At 39.4% G+C, this 19453-nt stretch overlaps 1 protein-coding gene across 2 annotated transcripts in view; it reads right to left on the bottom strand.

The window, feature by feature from the left end:
* Slc9a6 (solute carrier family 9 member A6) overlaps nucleotides 1–19453 on the bottom strand; it is a 75354-nt gene that overhangs the window by 19873 nt on the left and 36028 nt on the right. For both annotated transcript variants that reach the window (XM_045140452.1, XM_004653993.2), the window contains 6 exons: nucleotides 17622–17763; nucleotides 15595–15700; nucleotides 15202–15290; nucleotides 11899–12012; nucleotides 9157–9268; nucleotides 7177–7330 (listed from right to left, as the gene is read on the bottom strand). In XM_045140452.1, the coding sequence (XP_044996387.1) occupies nucleotides 7177–7330; nucleotides 9157–9268; nucleotides 11899–12012; nucleotides 15202–15290; nucleotides 15595–15700; nucleotides 17622–17763 (717 nt within the window). The remainder of the gene's footprint in view (nucleotides 1–7176; nucleotides 7331–9156; nucleotides 9269–11898; nucleotides 12013–15201; nucleotides 15291–15594; nucleotides 15701–17621; nucleotides 17764–19453) is intronic.

Raw genomic sequence — 19453 nt, 5'->3', positions numbered from 1 at the left:
TAGCTGGGAAAAGCACAGAATTTTCTGAGTTACTTCTTTTACAAAGCTTCTCTAAGAGTAGCTTACAACCCATAGGGTAAAGTCTAAAGTCTTTTGTGGAACATTTAAGAGTCTACACACACTAGCAACCACCCACATACCTCCCATATACCTTTCCTCCTTCATTCCCCATCCTACTATTCTACACATCCTACACTAGCCTTGCCATGCACACCTACTCCTCTCCCCAGCCCCTTATCCTCTCCAAGCCTCCATACCTTTGCTCACATCATTCATTCCCTCAGTTTCCTACTCAACTGTTAAGCAGAGCATTTTCCCATGTGCTTCAACAGCACTTTCTAGCATCCTTTATTATAACACATATCACAGCATAGTATAGTTATTTACCCGTCTGTCTCCCCAAAAGACTGGGAGCTCCTTGACGGTAAAAGTCATGTTTCAATTTATCTCTGTATCCCCAGAGTCCAGCAGAGTACCTGACACACAAGAGGTGCTCAAATGTGTGTCGACTCAGTGACCTGCCTATAGACAACACAGATGACACACAGTACAAGAAGCTGGAGCAGCACTACCCCCAAAGACAAGTAGCACGCAGCGAGGAAAATTATGCAGGGTTACAGCGGAATGACAAGGGAGTAATGGTCTAACATTTAAAAACAGATGGCTGTGACAGGATCCATGATTCAAACAAAAGCTCAGTTTCACTTGGATAAAAATGGCCAGACACTATTCAATAGCTTTAGTCCACCGTGTACTCTAACCACACTTAATGTATCTCAAGTGACATCTAGTGGTGTAGAAGATAATACATTAGCAACACTCAAAATGGCATATTGCTTATAGCCAAGTTAATGAACTAAATATTGATAGAGCACTTATTATTTACCAGGCACTACGCTAGGCACAGGGCATAGACATGAACTAAATAGCCTCTGCCCTCAAGGATCTCACAGAAAAGCAGTAAAACAGACAAATCTAGAGCAGAGTTCCTAAGGTTTTGCTGTCAGTGAGGGCTGGGTTCATATTTTCCCCCAGCTGCTGTGTAGCTGTCTGAACTAAATCATGTTATGTGGCCAGGACTGTAGGGCTGGTATCTACCATACACAGTTGCTGCAAGGATTAAATGAGAAAGTGGGCTGAAAACTTTTAAGAATATCTGATGCATCACTAATGCTATGTAGTAGCTCGTATAACACTGCTGCATTACAAGGATAAATGAGGTGACTACTCTGATGGAGACACAATGTGCTACACAGTGGTTCCCAGAGAAAAGAAAATAATCAGAGAGGGGCACTTAGCTGTGTAATTTCCTGGAACTGAAAGAAAATCCTAGGCCAAGGGAGCAGTATAAGCAAAGACTCAGTGATAAAGAAATGTAAAGCGTGTGTGCTAATTGATAAGGAGCCAAATGCAACACCCACAAATTACGTGAAAGGACGCAGGGGGCGTAATTCACCAGGGATCCATTGTTCCCAAGATAGCTACTGTGTTCTTTTTACACTAGAAATTAGATCATGTCATTCCCTTGTTTTAATATCCCCAAGGTTTCTACTGTATTTAAAATCCTGGGCTGGAGAAATGGCTTAGCAGTTAAGGTGACTGCCTATGAAGCCTAAGGACCCAGGTTTGATTCTCCAATACCCACATAAGCCACATGTACAAGGTGGCACATGTGTCTGGAGTTCATTTGCAGTGTCTAGAGGCCCTGGTGTGCCCATTCTCTCTATCTCATAGATAGATAGATGATAGATAGATAGATAGATAGATAGATAGATAGATAGATAGATAGATAGATGATAGACAGACAGATATCCTAACTCACCACTATATTCTACAAGACCCTATAGCAGAAGTCCACAAGCTACAGGCCTCATGCACTTCCAATAGCCCTCTTGTTTTGGTAAATAAAGTTTTACTAGAAAAAAACCAAAATAATTGATTCAATGTTGTCTGGGGCTGCTTTCACACCAGAGTTGGAAGCCTAAAATCTTTTCATAGAGCCTTTTATAAGAAAGGTTTGAGGCCAGGCGTGGTGGCACACACCTTTAATCCCAGCACTCGGGAGGCAGAGGTAGGAGGATCGCCATGAGTTCAAGGCAACCCTGAGATGACAGAGTTAATTCCAGGTCAGCCTGGACCAAAGTGAGACCCTACCTCGAAAAACCAAAAAAAAAAAAAAAAAAAATGTTTGCAGAGCCCCTGGGCCCCTGGGATCTTGCACATATCATTTGCTATCCTATCATTTATTTCCTACACTTCTTCCCTGTGTCCAACAAGGTGAGCCTGTCCCCACCTCAGCACTGCTGCACTTGCTTCTCCATCTGCCTGGGCTGCTCCTCTCCCCGTTGTTTGCCTGACAGTGTCCTGTCACTTGGGTAGGCTGAGCTCAAGTGCTATAAAGACCTTTCCTGACTTTTCTCTTTTCTTCAGGTAGGGTTTCTCTCTAGCCCTGGCTGACCTGGAATTCACTATGCAGTCTCAGAATACCCTCAAACTCACAGGGATCCTCCTACCTATGCCTCTCGAGTGCAGGGATTAAAGGTGTGCGCCATCACGCCCGGCTTTCCCTGACTTCTAAATAGAGCATATACCTATCTGCTGCTGTAGCCACAGTAATTTATTTCCACCACATGTTATATCATCTAAAATAGTCCTATTAATTTACTGGTTTGCCAGTTTTCTGTCTTTTCCCACTGAAATGTATACTTAAAAAGACCAAGGACCTTTACCATCTCTGTGTCACATTGGTTCTCTTGACTAAGGTTCCTTAATTTTAACACTGCTGACATATTTTCCTAGATAATTCTTTAATGGAAGGTCTGGACAGGAACCTGTTCAGTGTAACTACACAATACTTAACAGGATCCCTGGCTTCTGCCTATTACATGCCAGCAGAAGTCGCCTATCCCAGCTGTGACTATTAAAAATGTCTCCAATCATTGCCAAATGTCCCCTGGAGGGACAAAATGATCTACTAAGAACCACTGTGCTGGAACCTAAAACAATGCTCAGCACATGGCTGGTGCTCAGGAAGTACTTACAGAGCAACAGCTTACAAAGGACACTTGAAACACTGTGCAAAGAGCTTTGGAGGCATTAGCTCACTGAATCCTTAGAACAACCTTCGGAGGTAGGTGTCATGAGATGTGTGCTACAGATATAGATGCTTAAATCTATAAACAAAGGCTTTGTCCAAAATTTAAAAAAGGAAGGAGCAAGAATTCAAATATATGTACAGGTGTACATAAATCTTCAACATTCTCAACTCATCAGCAACCTCAAAGTTGTATCACACAAATTTGAAGGGAAGAAATTAAAATATAGCTTCTGTATTTACTTTCAGATGTAGGTGGGAAAAAAATTATACCTTAGATGTCAACATAGGGTAAATTAGTAATAACCATGCCAATACCAAATGTCATAAACAGGATGGGAGACTTCTGGCCAAGATGGTGACCGCCTAGCTGCGCTGCAAATCCCGGGGAAAGAAAGATAGATGCAGATCCTAAGGACATAGCCACCCCATCATACCTCAAAAGGGTCCCGACTGAAACTAAGGAAAATTGGCGAAACAAGCAAGGGTGCTGTTTTCCTGATTAACTGGATACCAGCACAAGGGGGAAGGAGATCAACACAGAGAAAAATCAACTCCTACCAAATCAGAGAGCCAGAACCTCAGAGGCCCCCAACACCTCAGCACTGAAGCAGACCCAAAAATGAACCCAACATGGCTCAGGGAAATTTTGCAGAAGAGGGGGTGGAAAGAATGTCAGAGCCACATGTTGGGTCATGATATGCAGAGACATTTATCGTACCAATAACTGTGGGCTAACTCCACAATGCATGACCCATATACCTCAACAAGGAGGGGCCAATGGGGAGGGGGTAGGTCATGGATGAGCCTAACAATGGTACCAAACTGCTTGTATTTGCTGAATACAAAACTAGTTTTTAAAAAAATTCTTTTTTGTTCATTTTTTATTTATTTATTTGAGAGCGACAGACAGAGAGAGAAAGACAGATAGAGGGGGAGAGAGAGAATGGGCGCGCCAGGGCTTCCAGCCACTGCAAACGAACTCCAGACACGTGCGCCCCCTTGTGCATCTGGCTAATGTGGGACCTGGGGAACCGAGCCTTGAACCGGGGTCCTTAGGCTTCATAGGCAAGCGCTTAACCGCTAAGCCATCTCTCCAGCCCCAAAACTAATTTTTAAAAAGTCTTGATGGTAAGAAACCAAAAAAAATTGTCGTAAACATTTGAAACTCTTCTGTTTATGTTAATTAAGAATGTACTAATAGCCTGGACTAGTGTCCTTACCTTGAAAAACCAAAACAAAAAAAAAAAGAATGTACTAATAGTTAAGATAGTGGAGAGAAAGGAAGAATTATAAGTAAATGTGATAGATAACATAGTAAGACAATAATTGTTAATAAAATTAAATTATCTATGTGAGTTAAAACAAAGAAATTAAACTATATTATTATTATAATTTATGTACAATTTTTTGATATGCTAGTATTCACTGAATTCAGTGAAACATACATAAGAGCTATAAAAATTATACACCTTCTATTCATAAAGGCTAAAACACTAATAATGCAAGCAAACAGGGCTGGGGAGATGGATCAACAGTTAAAGACACCGGCTTCTTTGTAAAGCATAACAACCTAGGATCAATTTCCCAGTAACCACATAAAGACAGATGCATAAAGTGGCAGATAACTTTGGGGTTTGCTTGCAGTGACAGTGTGCTCACTCATGTTCTCTCCCTCAAATACACATATATTTTTTTAAAAAATGGACTGTAGAGATGGCTTAGCGGTTAAGGTGTTTGTCTGCAAAGCCAAAGGACCTTGGTTTGATTTCCTAGGACCCAAGTAAACCAAATGCACAAGGTGGTGCATGCATCTGGAGTTCGTTTGCAGTGTCTGGAGGCCCTGGTGAGCTCATATTCATTCTCTCTCTCTCTCTTTCCCTCTTTTACTCTCTCAAATAAATAAAAATTTTAAAAAAGCAAACAGTAAGTCAGTCATTTAAGACTAAAAAAATGGATATAATTAAGTCTCCAACTGTGCTGGAGAGCAGGTAAGATGGAGCCAACCAAAGAGCTTTCAGATCTATGATGTAGATTAAGCTAAGCCTGGGTAAGTATGGCTCCGTTTCTTCTTTTCAAGGGGGATGGTAAAGCACGGGAATTTTGTTTGGTTTGGATAGAAGGCAGTGAGGGATGAGAACTGACTCTCCATTGAAAACTATTATTATTGTTAAATTAGCTTACATTTCATTTTGTTTTCCCTAGAAGAGTCTACATTTATAAGCTGTTGAGAGAGAGGGGAAAAAAGGAGCTTAATCCTTTCAAAATTTACTGCCCTTGTTTTTTGATATATCATGGTGTAGAAGAAACTAAATAAGATGAGAGGCCTACAAGCCTCTATTTCTTCTTATAAAACAGTTATTGGGGGCTGGAGAGATGGCTTAGCAGTTATGCGCTTGCCTGTGAAGTCTAAGGATCCCCGTTCAAGGCTTGATTCCCCAGAAACCACGTAAGCCACATGCACAAGGGGGTGCATGTGTTTGGAGTTTGTATGCAGTGGCTAGAAGCCCTGCTATGCCCATTCTCTCTCTCTCTCTCTCTCTCTCTCTCTCTCTCTCTCTCTCTCTCTCTCTCACTCTGCCTCTTTCTCTCTCTGCTGCTATCAAATAAATAAACAAAAATAAAACAAGAAAATTAAAAGACAGTTATTATGATTAGATATACATATTAACTGCAGTTAACCTAATGATTGGCACATAGTAAGTGATTAGTAAATGCCAGGTCCTCCTACAAGAAAATTATAAGTTATAAGGCCATTATTAGAGTTATAAGAACACACACTACACTGTATTGTTTACTATACAAAGAAATAGCAAACAAAGTATATGAAAAGAATCTGAATAGTAAAAAAGGATATTAAGACATTAACATTTAACATGTGATTCACAATATTAAAAGAAAGGCATAACCGAAAGTTACAAAGAAGATGACACATTCTCTAATATGTGAAATATTTGCACTAACAAGGCCTAGATACCCAGAAAACCTGATAACTCTAGCTATCTATGAAGCTTCAGGCAAACACAGAACTATAATCTACAAAGGTTTCAGTAACAATGGCTGCTGTATCCATGGAAACAGATGCAGCACTCAAGATACAAGGAGCTTTCAAACTGAATACATTAAGTAGTACACAGTGAAAACTATGACTGCATGATCTTGGCCTTGGTTTGTTAGGTTAGAAACACTGCTGACTATAAAGATGAGAAAGAATAATGTCTAGTACTGACTAGAGTTGGGGAGAACTGGGCTGTCTCACATTCTGCATGTGGATCCAACCTGGTGAAATGACCAAAAGCCTTAAAAACATGCAAAGCTTTTTGACTAAGCAATTCTATTCCTAGAAATATCTCCTAAGAAAATAATTAAACTAGTGCATGGTGGCACATAGATTTAAGAACATTCATGTTATTAAAGTAACAGTTACAGCAAAATCCTCAAATGAAAATGGAAACAATGTAATCCTAAAAATAAAAGTTCAATAATTGGGATTCAGTTAAATCAACCAAAATATATACAGTCATTTAAATGTAAATGTTCATGCTACAGCGCATTATTTTTCTGTATTGCATTAAAAAAATCAACCAGAGACTTCTTAATGTTGTCCCGTTGTGTATATATATATATATATATAAATAAAAAAAGGTCTGGACAGATAACCTCAAAAGTGTTAGTAATGGTTGTCATTTATTTTGCTTTCATATAACTTCATTTATTTCTGAATTACATTACATACTTTGTAAAGGAAAACTGAATAATTAGATTTGCCAAAGTTTAAAATCTCAAGAATAAAAGAAAAAAATACAACGAATTAGTTTTGAATATTAAAATGAGATCTCAGGCTGGAGATATGGCTTAGAGGTTAAGGCGCTTGCCTGTGAAGTCTAAGGACCCAGATTTGATTCCCCAGTACCCACATAAGCCAGGTACACAGGTGGCACATGTGTCTAGAGCTCATTTCCAGTGGCTAGAGGCCCTGGCACACCCATTCTCTCTATCCACCTCTTTGTCTCTCTCTCTCTCTCTCATAAATAAATAAAACATTTTTACAGAATAGAATGAGATCTCCAGATTGTACTTACCTTATATGCAAGCATGACAGCATAGCAGTAGTGCCACCACCAAATACCCACACAGTAAAAAATACAATCAGAAGTGTGGTGCTGAACATCATTTGTCGTGCATAAGTGGCAGTATCTCGAATGGCCAAGGCAAACGCCATTGCACCACGAAGGCCTACAGAGAATAGAAGAGATGCTTTTTCAACATTAAACCATCAACGTATACGTTCTGAATCCAAAGATACAATACATGTCCAAAATAATATGAACATACCTAGATATATAAGAATGGGCAAGAGAACTAGTATATGATACTGACTTACACAGATCTTTGATTGTTTCGGAGACAGGGCCTTGCTATGCAGCCCAAGATGATCTCAAGTTAGAATCTTCCTGCCTCACCTCACAAGTACTAGGATTATATAATATGTGCTACTACATCTAGCTTAACCTTTTACTGCTCACTTTATAATGTACAATTCCATGGGCATTGGTAATGCATAGAGACATGTGGTCACTGCCCCAATCAAGTAAGATCATTTTCCCAGCCAAATTACTTTGTGCCACCCTGTTAATCCAACCTCTCTACATCATGCATCATGATCTATTCTCAATCACTATAATTTTGTCTTTGGAGAATGTCATATAAATGGAATTGCACAGTATGTAACCTCTGAAGCTGTTGTTTTTCACTCATAATGCTTCTGAAATTCATCTTTGTCATTGCATGAATAAAATAATTTGTTCTTTTCAAGGCTGAAAAATCTTCCAAAGCATGGGTTTACTATAGTTTCCCACACACACATACATTTGCCCATCAAAAGACATAAAAGTGGGGTGAAGAGATTTCTTAGTGGTTAAGGCACTTACATATGAACCCTAAGGATCCAGGTACAATTCCCCAGTACCCACATTAGCCAGATGCACATGGTGGCACATGGGTCTAGAGATTGTTTGCAGTGGGTAGAGGACCTGTTGCATCCATTCTCATTTTTTTTCTCTCTCCTTGTGCCTATTTCTCACATAAAAAAATAAAATATTTAAAAAAATAAAAGACCTACAAGTGCCAGACCCAGCTATATGGGAGGCTGAAACAGGAGGATCACAAATTCAAGGTTTGCCTGGGATACAGAGCAAGTTCAAGGCAAGTATGAGTGACTTAGTGAGACCCCCCCACTTTAAAAAATAAAAGTGTTTATAAAAGGAGGCTTGAGACAGAGCTCAGTTATAGTAGAGTGCTTGCTTAGCATTCCAACAGATTAAACCTTAGTATGGTGGGGGGGGGCAAGGGTAAGACCTTGCTAGGTATGTTTTGGCGATTATGATTAGACTTACTATGAATGTACAGGTTTTTTCCTGTAAAAATGTACTCATTTTTAACTTCCTTACATTGTGTGGCATACTTTGGAACCAGGGATTTAGAAAGAAGAGTATGAAAAACTTCCCAGAAGAGGAAATTGACACTATAAGAATTTTTGGCACTGGGGAGGTGGCTCAGTCAAAAGGACTTATCAAACAAGCATTAAGACCTGAGTTGATATCCCTAGCACACATGTAAAATCTTGGTGTGGTGGTACATGCTTATAATACCAATGCTGGCGAATTTGAGATAGGAGTTGCCCTGGTGCCTGCTGGCTATCTAGTTTAGCCGAATTGACAATCTCCAGGTTCTGGGAGAGACTTTGTCTCAAAGTATAAGGTGGAGAGCAATTGAGGAAGACACCCAAAATCAACATCTCTCTTCTACATGCACATATGTGCACATGTACCTCCACACACATGCACCCCCATACACAAACATGTATAAACACCTGCATACACACTACAAACATACAAATATAACCAAATTGAAACAAATTTATCAGTTAAAAGAAGAATTTTCTATTTGAGGATGCAATTCCAATGACTCTAGCCTAACATTTCAGTTTCAAGTCATGTACACTGCCATATTTGTCAGTAGTAACTGCTTGGGGTAGACAAGAGAGGAGCATTCTAACTTACCAGCAAACATCATCATATGTTGAAAATTTGATCCAATCTTGCTTCTTCTGCCCAAATTAAGTAAGAGAGACAATGGGTAAATATTAGCAGCTCTTCCCAAGAAAATAGCAAGCTAAATTTGTAAAGAGGTTAAGGATCATTTTTCTTACTTTTAGTATCATTTGGACTACATATCCAATAAGGTAAACATGATTTTAGGGAGCTCAGGTTTTCACAGGTCTATTGATCCCACTGTCTAACACAGTGTTCACTAGAACTTTCTGCAACAATAGAAATGTCTATATCTGCACTGATCAAAACAGTGAGCACCAGAAATGTGGCTAATGTGACTGGTAAACTAAAATATTAATAGTACATCATGTAAATTCATCGAAATTTATATAATTGTACATGGCTACTTGTATCAAATTGGATAGTGTAGATCTAACATGTAAGGAATTAAATGAAAAAAGCAGTTTACAAACAAAGCTTCTTTACTACATTTTAAGATTGTTAATAGACTAGTTCATTTCCATTGCAGTGTAGATGGGAATAAGAGTAATAATGGCTAAACTTCTCCTTCCTTACTTAAACACACACACATCAGCTCAGCCAGCACATGACATCGAAACACCTATAAGCCTTGCTGTGTCCCACTGAATCTGTACTCCCTCCTAACCTGCTGTAAAAGACAGGCTTAATGTGAATTCAGATAGGTTTTAACTAGAAACCAACTTTGGTGACTTTCTTTCCATTAGCTAAGAGTAGAAACTTGTGCTTTGTAAATGAAAGCATCATTTCAAGGTTCATCATACAGTCCCTGCCACATTTCCTGAATGGAATATAAAAGGAAATGTAATTACTAAGAACAACATGGTAGAAACAGTGCTGACGTAAGTAAACTTCAAAGACAGCACAATCAGTACAAAAAGAACAGTATGTAAGAATCATATGCTAGTCAGAGAATTGTGCAGAGGAAGTAGTGGGAAGGATGTAAGTGCTCCTCTCACGGCTTGCCAGAGAAGCTTCTCTACAGAAATTGCAGTGAACACTGAGAAGACTCAAAAATCATCAAAAGCAGAAAATAAGAGGCTGTCGGGAGCTCAACACCAAATGAGACATCTCATGCACCGCCCAAGGCTCAGAAAGCATTGAGAAAGTGAGGGAGGAAAGAATGTAAGAGCCACACTGTGGAGGAGTACTTTGGGGCACTGTCCTCTAGACATGAACTGACTGCTGCATTCATGACCTCAAAGTGGTTGTCATTACTCCCAAAAGACATGCATAATTATGAGCCCATCAACATTTTGAAATGAAGGATGGAGGAGGACAAAAGGAATGAGGCATCAAAACTATAAGGACTACTTGGAAAGAAGAGGGGAGTTTGGGGGAATAACTAAGAGACATGGGACAAGAGGATTATGGGACAGAAATACAATCAAGTTACAGTATGACATGAAATACCACTACAGTTCTCATTCCGCACAACTATTAAATAAATCTTTTCTACAGGCCTGAAAACTCCTATTATCTGTGGAAGTTAGTCTCCAAGATGGTCTCCAGTGATCCCTGCCTCATAGTATTCACATTGAACTGGAGTTGCTATATGTGGTCAACAGAAGGTTGCAGAAGTAAGGATGAGATGTCACTTCCTAGACGAGGTTATAAAATATATCTGGCTTCCATCCTGGTGCTCTCAGCTCACTCACACTGAGAGAATCCATGCTGAGAGCTGCCCTATGGAGAGGTCTTACAGATAGCCATGTGAATGAGCTTGGAGCAGATCCTCCAACCTGAGCAAGGTCTTCAGCACACTACCTGCAGTGTCACTGCTACATCCCAAGACTATTCAGCTAAGCTAGTCTAGGATTCCTCACTCTCAGAAACTGTGTGAAGTAAAAAGTGGGAAGTTGATCGGGTAATATGTTACACAATAGAAACTGATAAACCTCTCTATTCTACTCCCAGCAGACAGTAACACCTCCTACTTTACAGATAAAAACAGGCCATTAACTAGGAGCTCCACTTCCTCTCTACATACAATCTCTACCAATGGAGAAGCTCTTCCTCCTCCTACCACAGGCCAATTCTTTTCCACATACTTGGGGTCCATCTCTTCCTATCTCATCATGAGGCACATCAGTGACTGCTATTGAACATTCTCAGATTCCTCCTTTCAATTGGGATGTAAAGGCTCAACGCAGTTATATGGAATTGAAATAAAAAGAAGGGAAAGAAAGTAAGTTTATTTAATTTTCCTCATCCTACCCTTGTAGCAGTGACTATTTGTATTCCTAGTCTCTTCCTCCTTTTTAGTAACAGAGGGCAGTTTCTTGTGGTTTGAAGATGGAACCCAGAGTTTTGTGCATGTTATGTAAGCACCCAACCATTTTCAGACAATCTTCCAAGGTTCGTCTTGAACTTAGCCTCCTCCTATCTCAGCCACCTGAGTAACATTGAGTACAGACACACGTGCCACCACGCCTGGCTGAGGACATTTTATCTTTATGTTGGCAGAGGGGTAAGACACATTTTTTTTTGTCATTTCAATTTGTTTACATTATTTATACAGTAAATACAAATAAAAATAGCATAGAAAAAAAATAATTAGAATTGGAATAAAAAATAGTTGAAATCCTTATTTCTTTTACTTCAAAAATTTCACATACTTACTTAAATAGTTCTTACCAACCCCAACCCCAAAACCATGAGAAAATCTCAAGTAAAAATCTCAACCAAACCATAACACCTGATAAAGGATACAAATGCTCCTACTACAAATGTGGGGTTAAAGACATGGTTCTGGAAGGTGAACAGTGTCAGCCCCATGTAGGAGAAGATGAAATTCTCTGCCAAGAAATTGAGAAGCTCAAACAACTGAAACAAAATTTTCACAGGTTAGTCCAGTAAATAAGGGTCATGATGTGAAAACATGAGTATTATTAAGACAATGAAACAGACATTTCAAATATGTAGAGTTCATACATACACCCAAAATATGTGACTCAGAGGGGAGCAAATATAGAGATGACATTTCTAGTCCCACAGAAAGAGTCAGAAATGTTAAGCCTTACTTCCCCCAGTCAGCTTCCATTTTGTAAAATCTTCGTCATCAGTCACTCTTTCTCTCCTTCAAACCCAGTCTTTTTTTTTTTTTTTCAGTGTTTCTTGTGTTCCTGCTACTACTCTCATCTAGCTTCATCACTTGCTACCCACAATGATCCCAGGCCTTGTAAACACAGCACTCCCATTTCTCATGCTTAATTAATCTCTGTAAAAATGAGTTTCAAGATCCTACTTTTCTACAAGCTACTAGATGCAGTTCAACTTCTTTTGCCCTGGCAGATTACTGCATGGCCCCTACTGATATCACTGGCTTGCTGCCAAGTGTACCTTTCCCCCTGAGATTTAGCCCACATTTAGGGAGTAAGCTTTGTAAAGACAGGGTTTCTGAATGATAATATTCACTCAGCATCCTCTTTTCCTGCTGCCTACCAAGCCTTAACCCATTCACATCACTACCCCCCACAAGTATAACACTAAAGTGAAGGCTATAAGCTGGTATCCCTCTAGCCATGGTATTAGCTACCTGTTCTTGCTCTTTCCCGTTAGTTCTCTGCTCTATAAAAGAAGGTAAAGAACCTGAGCTCGGGATTTAAAATGTGTAAGCTGAAGCCATGCCTTCCCCACTTACTAACTTTGGATAAGACAGGTCTGTCTGTGTAACTCAGGGACCATCCTAGAATTTGCTATGTAGCCAAGGCTGGCTCTCAACTGCTGATCCCCCTGTCTCTACCTCCTGAGTGTTTTGATGAATAACACATGTGGCTTAATCTTTTAAACGCAGAGTTGAAGGGGATGGGTATGCAGCTCAGTGGTAGAATATTTGTCCACCAGGCAAAAAGAAATGTCCTGGGTTCAATCCCTAAAATGGTAACAAAAAAAAAAGCAGAGTTGGCTTATTACCCAAAAAAATAAAGGCAAAAATTAAAATAAGTATATATTTTCTTTAAGTACATTAATACACTCTTGCTCCTATTTACTTGTTTAATAATAATAGTGACACTTTCCCTAGTTCTATGTGCCTACGACTGTTTCAATTTCATGATTCCAAGAGGTAATGACAAAATTGAAGCACAGAAAAATTATATATCTTGTTCCTGATCATATAGCCAGCAAATTGTGGATTTGAAGCAAGAGTGAATCCAGAGCCTCAGCTCTAATCCACAACAAGGGGTTGGCAAATTTCTGTGAAGGGCCAGAGTCAATAACTGAGGTCTCTAACACAAGTACTCAGCTCTGCAGGTATAGCATAAAACAATTGTAGGCTATGTATTAAAAGATGGTTGTGGGGCTGGAGAGATGGCTTAGCGGTTAAGCGCTTGCCTGTGAAGCCTAAGGACCCTGGTTCGAGGCTTGGTTCCCCAGGTCCCACATTAGCCAGATACACAAGGGGGCGTATGCGTCTGGAGTTCGTTTGCAGAGGCTGGAAGCCCTGGTGCGCCCATTCTCTCTCTCTCCCTCTATCTGTCTTTCTCTCTGTGTCTGTCGCTCTCAAATAAATAAATTTTTTAAAAAAAAAAAGATGGTTGTGCCTGTGTGCTGATAAAACCCCGTTAGGAGCTGGGCATTGTGATGCATGCCTTTAGTCCCAGCACTTGGGAGGCAGAGGTAGGAGGATTGCAGTGAGTTCAAGGCCATCCTGAGACTACATAGTGAATTCCAGGTCAGCCTGAACTAGAATGAGACCCTACCTCAAACAAACAAAACAAACAAACAAAAAAAAAACCACTTTGTTATCAGACACTTAAACTAAGTTCCCTGTAACTTTAATGGGTCACAAAATAATCTGAACTTTCCCAGACATTTAAACATATGAGAGCATGTTTAGCTTAACAACTGGCAAGGGCCAGATTGAATCTAAAGACTGGCTTTCTTACATGCTCCATTTTTCACTGCCTTCTCTTTACTTTTGCCTCTGTTTCTTCTAGGCCTTTCCAAATCCTTTCCACCCTTTAGGTGCACCATTTCCTCTATGATAGCATCTAGCTCCTCAAACCTCAAACCTCAAACTGTTCCCACTCTTCTCTGATGTCTTATGTAGCATAGAATCTCAAGCACACGAGCCAGAATTTCTATAGGTTTTATTTATTTTCCCTATGCAAACTTCCTATTACCAAAAAGGCAGAAAGCTTATTTTTTCATGCCCACCTTGCTACTTAGAAAAAATGATGAACTGCAGCTACTTTTTTTTCTCTATATTCAGTGTGCTGAATGAACTGGCAAAAAGGATTTGTAGTCTCAATGCAAATGCTTGGGAGTAGGGAGCCTAATTTCTTTTGAAGAACTTGGAAAAGCATGTGACGAAGACTAAACTGCAGTTCCAAAATAAAAGAGGGACCTGTTACTCTTGCTTTAGCATCAGTCATTCCTAAATTCATCTTACCACTTGAAGTTACCTAAAAACCTGAAAGCTCTTAGTTCTCACCATGATCACCATTAAGCATGCATGTACTTGTTTCAGATATTACATTTTATTTGTGAACTTGTCACATATATCTCCTAAGACTGAAAAATTCTACATGTATTTTCTTCATAATTTTGGGGTGGTAGTCTGTTCAATCATTACCTGGCCATTGAGATTCCTAGAAACAGCAGCTATTCCAAGGCTTGAGTGAAGCCTGAAGGAAGCCTTCACTGTGGGGCCCAGAAGATCTAGTTATATTACAAGTTAACTTTATTTGTATCACACAGCACTAGTTCTAGTCAAGTCAGACTATCAAATCATTCCTCTTCCAAGCCAACAGATTAGGAAGGCACCAAGAGAACAGGACGCTAACGGACCAGTTCCTGGAAGTATGGTAATAATGGCCTGGAGTTCCTATGCTAGGCTACTGCCACCCTAAAAACTGTCACTCTTCATCTTGTCAGTCTTATCTATCTCTAGAGTCAAAGGATGAGAAGATATTACCTTGAAATGGTCAAAGCTTATTTTTAAATTGAAAAAAGACATCTGTTTTGCTACAATGAGGAAAATTTGATTCATCAATGAAAAGGTTCTCTTACCTGCTTTGTTCTATGCTGAGACTCTGTAGACAAATTATTGTATGTATAATGTGCTTGTGTAATGCCACAAAACAATACTGCAACCACACCTACAAAGACAAGATTCCAAGTTCACATAAAAGGTTGGTTCCCACAGTTTGCACTGAGGTTCTTATTTATAGAAGTAGATTCTATGCTTAGGATTAACATTTTTATTTACTTTAACTTATTTTGTCAACAGCAACCAATTGCTTCCATCAAATATTTTTTTTTTTTACATTCTTGCCAAACAGTCTACATCCCAACCATAACAAGTCTGTTCAAATACTAAAGGAGTCGACCCAACTGTAGAAGAAGTGGCTCTCTAAGTCACTCCTCACAGGGGTTTACAATCCAAAGGAGAAAGTCACCCACCTGTGAAACCCCATGCTTCCGCCAAGAGGAAGGTGCTCCAGGACATCAAGAAGAACAACCCTGTCTCCAGCAACTGGAACTCCCGCAATTTGGTGAACTTTGTCACGTAGGATTGTTAAGTTTGGTAACAAGATCTCAGAATATACAAGTGTGACTTGAAATACAGTAGTCCATGCAATGCAAAGCAGCGATGGAAGTAAAAGAGGCCTTGAACCATTCCAACGCAAAAGCTCCAGTGGAGACACGAAGGTGAAGAAACGCTCCAAGTGAGGTTACTAAGGAGTCACCTGCCTCCCTGCTTTCCTGTCAGTGTGAAAGAGAGTTTTGCAGCTTAGGTACTCCTACTGCTTTATGGGTATCACATAACTTGCCAGAACACATAAAAGAAACAGAAGCTAAGCCGGGCGTGGTGGCGCACGCCTTTAATCCCAGCACTCGGGAGGCAGAGGTAGGAGGATTGCCATGAGTTCAAGGCCACCCTGAGATGACAGAGTTAATTCCAGGTCAGCCTGGACCAGAGTGAGACCCTACCTCGAAACACCAAAAAAAAAAAAAAAAAAAAAAAATCAAAAAAAAAAAGAAACAGAAGCAAGCAGACTGGCCACACAACCATGCCAACTCTATTAACTTGTGCAAGACACTTATGAAAACAAGTAACTTCCATGAGATTTCACATTTCCTTGTTCCTATAACTCATCTGTATTACAGCATTCATTCCATGATGAAGAAACTGAGAATCGGTCATGGTGGCACACGGCTTTAGTCCCAGCACATAGGAAGCAGAGGTAGGAGGATGTCTGCGAGTTCGAGGCCACTCTGAGACTACATAGTGAATTCCAGGTCAGCCTGGGCTAAAGCAACACCCTAAGTCGAAAGCCAAAAAAGAAAAAGAACAAACAAACAAACAAACAGAAACACTTCATTCCCTTATACTAATCTGCTTGGTAGACAGTGGAAGGATTTGTGCCAAATTGTGCCAAATCTCAGACTACAATCTAGAGTCACTTCACCAACTACATACTGTGACAAATGATAAACAAGATAGACTCCTAGCCTCAGGGAACTTACTTCACAGAAGAGGCACTATTTGTCTTGGCTCCCTATGAAAGCCTTTGAGTGCCCTTTATGCCTCAGTTCACTGATTAAAAACCCATAAGAGAAGTCTCTTCTGGCACAAAACTAAGGGCAGTAAGCCAAGAGACTTTTCAGAACCCCGCATTTGTCCTATTCAGTTTTCCCTATGATCTGAGGAGATGAAGTGTCAAATCTCAGCTACATTTTATCTACCACAACACTAGAAGGTCCACAGAAGCAAGAGCTGTGTTTGTCTTGTTTATCTTTGACACTCAGAGCTCAGCACCTGCCATGTAGCAAGCAAGCAGGAAGCATCTTCTGAATGAATATAAGAATAAGTTATACAGCATTTCTCCTAGCTAGCTCATGACAGTGTCAATACAATACGTCTGGGTCCTTTGGAAAACAAAGGTTGTAATCAAAACAGACTATGAACTCCTCTTATTTCCTCATCCAGGAACCGTATTTCATGTGTTGTCATGGCCATATATTTGCTGCTTGTTCTATTAAAGAAAGAGCAGAAGATGGCAGATGACTAGCAACACAACATCAGAAGACTTTCTGGAATTTATTTACTTAACAACAATTGAATCTGTATTAAACTTCACCCTCAAAGGGATATGATATCGAACCATACCTCTTACAGTATAAGTTTTAGAGCAGCCTGGTACTATAGTGCATGCCAGTAATTCTAGTACTTGGGAGGCTGAGGCACAACACTTATGAGTTCGAGGCCAGCCTGGGTACATAACCTTATCTCAAAAAAAATTAGGACACCAAGCCTATGCAAAACAATGAAATTCATTAACTGCTATAGTGGCGGAGATTGTTGTTTCATATTTTCAGATCAAGTTCTTAGTTATAAGGTTACTAGTTATAACACGATCTCAATCATGGAACCACAAGAAACCTCAGTAGGTTAACACTAAAAGATTAAGATAATAAAAGGATATTAAAGCTGTCACCACTCCTGTAGCAGCGCCCATTGCAAAGGATCCACTGAAGATCCCAAGGAAGATCCCAATAGACTTGAACATTGCTGTGACATCAAAGGTGTGACTGTTGTCTCCAGCTGGTTGGTATGCCACTATTGAGCTACAAAAAGACAGATTGCTCTCAATTCTAAAATCAACTTTTACTTTAAAAATATTAACCAGAGCTAGGTGTGGTATCGCACACCTGTAATCTCAAAATTTCAGAGGCTAAGGCAGGAGAATCACCAGTTCTAGACACACCTGGACTACATAGTAAGATATTGTATCAAATCAACAACAATGAGACAAACAAGAAAAACATATTAAAATATAAAACTTTAAAGATAAAATCAGAGGGAGAAGCCAGGCATGGTGGTATACACCTTTAATCCCAGCACTTAGGAAGCAGAGATAGGAGGATTGTCGTGAGTTCAAGGCCACCCTGAGACTACATAGTGAATTTCAGGTCAGCCTGGGCTAGAGTGAGACCCTACCTCAAGAAAACAAAACAAAACAAAACAAAAATTCAGAGGGAGAAAAATATCCCCAAACTTTTGGAGTTTAAAAGTGACAAAAATTGCCAAAAAATCCTGCAGTGTTTCCAGATGGTAAGAAAACTCAGCTTTTACTTAAATTGCAATTTTATGGGATAAAACACTGAAAAGGTCTCTATATAAAAGGTATACCAAGCCTTTTTGTTTACCCTCAATACTGTGCGGAACTCTTTGCATGTATGTGTATAATTCTGTTAAAGAATTAATTGTTCTCAGTGCCTAAAAATCCTAACACAATAATGGAAACAAACTAATGAGGAACCTACTTGTTTCCAGGATAGGCATAAGCATATAAACAATATTGTTCAATATTCAACCCAGTCACATTTTGTTTCTCTTATGGGAAAAAGAAGGTAACTGAAGGACCCTTCCAACTTTTAGAATACCAAAGTGGGCCAAATTCCTAATATCTATTCCTTCACTGAAATAGACTTCTATAGGAAAAAGGGCTCAAAAGGCCTTCCAAAGAATTAGAATCCACTAAGAAGTACTTTGAATGTACCCAGCTGGATTCTCCACTCGAAACTTCTGAAAGAAAGTCACTTTATCCCAAGCCAAGACTGGCAATTATAAGAGACAGTCTCCATCTTGAACTCACAGTCCAAACCTGGTCTGGAAAAAAAAAAAAAAACAAAAAAACAACTTCTTTTATAAGTCACTCCAGGAAACAGAAATGGCTGAGAAAATCACTCTTGCCAGCAGTCTTTGCCAACAGCACTTACCATTACTAAATCAGTTCTCCTCTCAGTTAATTGAGGTACCAGAATTAGAAAATGTTCAGGCTCAAAGACATCATACAAGTCATGTCAAAGAAAAGGAAGAAAAACGTATTCCTAAGAATATAATGAATTCTCCCGTGTGAATACTGCATTTTTTTTCTAGCTCAGGGCTTTTAAAAAGTGTTTGCTATGCCATGTATAATAAATTATTATCATACCTTCCATATTAAAATTTTAAAAATCTAAGGCTAAAATTTCTAACTTGTATTCTATTTCACTGCAGTATACCAACTTCTGATAACAGCATTTAAAGATTTCTGAGACTTAATGTGGATGGAAGAGTTTATGCATTTGTAGTTCACAAAGTCCCCAGATCACTATGGGACTAAAAGTTTTGATACTGCTTTGAAAATATAGGATGGCTTTTAATATCACGATACCTTTGCCTCTATATGAGACAAGGTTTTCAAAATATCACATGGAGCAAAATATCCATGCCATATCTCCTGAGGTTGCTCTCCCTGGATTACTTCAAGCA

Source organism: Jaculus jaculus, chromosome X (genome assembly GCF_020740685.1).
Source record: "Jaculus jaculus isolate mJacJac1 chromosome X, mJacJac1.mat.Y.cur, whole genome shotgun sequence".
Classification (NCBI taxonomy): Eukaryota; Metazoa; Chordata; class Mammalia; order Rodentia; family Dipodidae; genus Jaculus; species Jaculus jaculus.
Note: the sequence above shows the minus strand (reverse complement) of the source record. Positions and strands in the feature narration are given on the sequence as shown.